At 40.7% G+C, this 1,669-nt stretch overlaps 1 protein-coding gene across 1 annotated transcript; it reads right to left on the bottom strand.

Annotated features, from left to right (window-relative positions):
* Positions 1–301: 301 nt before the first annotated feature.
* Positions 302–1,353, bottom strand: LOC149204129 (thaumatin-like protein). Its single transcript, XM_089393209.1, has 2 exons — positions 1,126–1,353; positions 302–1,024 (listed from the first exon to the last, which is right to left on the bottom strand). Exons 1-2 carry the CDS (start codon positions 1,199–1,201, stop codon positions 546–548), a joined length of 555 nt encoding a protein of 184 aa, XP_089249335.1. The 5' UTR covers positions 1,202–1,353; the 3' UTR covers positions 302–545.
* Positions 1,354–1,669: the final 316 nt, after the last annotated feature.

Genomic DNA, 1,669 nt, shown 5'->3' with positions numbered 1-1,669 from the left:
GCCTAACCCCAAAGACGTTGAGGAGAATTGACCTTGTGACCTCCAAAGCTGCGAAGTACTAGACCGGTTGAGTTAAGCTTTGGAGCTTAAAATCTAAATAATCATTTCCCTTACTTTAACATTTACAAAAACATCTCTAATTATTTATTAAATCATTTCAAATCACTTAAAGATATCAATTTATCATTTAAGATCACGTAAAGATATCCAAATATCCAAATTGATGCATATACAGGATAGAACTTGTTGCAACCATGCACGCAATGCTATTCTTATTATAAATATGATACTACAAACAACATGATTGTAATACTCTTATTATTATAGATATGATACTCCATAGAATTCTTCGGTTTTCTAGCCTTTGCCTGTAAATAGAACTTGTTGCAACCATGCACGCAATGGTATTCTTATTATAAATATGATACTGCAATCAACATGATTGTAATACTCTTATTATAGATATGATACTACATAGAATTATTCGGTTTCCTAGCGATGGATTTTATGTAATGAACAGAGAATTGAGTATGATAAGCTTCTCATCAAGGGCAGAATATAATGTTGTAATTACCACCAGAAGCGCAAGCGTGGGTTTTAGTGTCATCAGTGGGATATAGGTAGGCATCTGGGCACTGGTCCATTTTGCAAGTCAGTGCTTTGCAGCTACCGTCGGAGGGAGTTAGGGAGAGAGGGACGTTGAAACCATCAATTACAGAGAGGTCATAGTAATCTTGATTGTTGCCCCCATTCAGAGTATATTCAACCAGCGTTGTAGGAGACTGTCCCGAGAGTGTACAGCTGAGCACGCCGCCGCAGTCACCAGTGCTGCAGCTTCCTTTACCAGAGGCATCGAAGGAGCATCCCGTACGTCCCCAAAATCTGCCTGCGCTCGTTCCAGCCGGCACGTCAACACTCCATGATTGACCCTGCCCCAGCGCTTGACCGCCACCTACGGGAATACCTGCGGCCCATACCGTGTATGAACACTGGTTCTGGATCACAAACGTCGCACCCGTAGCTCCTGCACTTACCAAAAACAATCAAATATTTCTTTATCATATCTGAACTCATTTCGTCCATAAAATACGATGCAATGCAGTCAAGGGATTACTGTAACCTTACCTTGAAGACAAACGTTAAATATTAACGCTAGTATTGCTGTAACATAAATCGAAACTGCTAATGTTCTTGCCCCCATTGCAACGGCCACCAGCAAGTAATTAAACACAACTACAAAACAGCGCAATACAACGAAGGAATTGCAGTTGAGCTTATTTCATAGATGAGGTTCTATATATAGGCGGGGCTAGCCAGCGTAGCGTATACCGCACGAAATTCTTATGAAGGTTGGGCGGTGTGGGAAATTAATTTGAGAGTGATATAAGAAGGCGCGCTAATCGCTCCTGGACATCCGGGTTTGTTCCAGATGTTCCGGGTCGTCTTAAACTAGCGATCACGAATTGGAAAGATTTACTAAGAAAATGGATAGAGCTATAAAGTGTGACGTACAATAAGCTACTAAATAAAGGAGCGTGGAAAATTTGCGAAGAAAAGACAAGAAACAGAGAGCGTGAGGAAATTCCCAGGAGAAGAAACGAAGATCAGATACCATTGCAGTCTGAGTTTAGCACTGGTCATATTTATTTGAGCATTTTATGAATGTTTC

The sequence above is a fragment of the Pinus tabuliformis genome, chromosome 1_2, assembly GCF_031772625.1.
Source record: "Pinus tabuliformis cultivar Carrire ecotype Pingquan chromosome 1_2, CPIR1, whole genome shotgun sequence".
Lineage (NCBI taxonomy): Eukaryota > Viridiplantae > Streptophyta > Pinopsida > Pinales > Pinaceae > Pinus > Pinus tabuliformis.
Note: the sequence above shows the minus strand (reverse complement) of the source record. Positions and strands in the feature narration are given on the sequence as shown.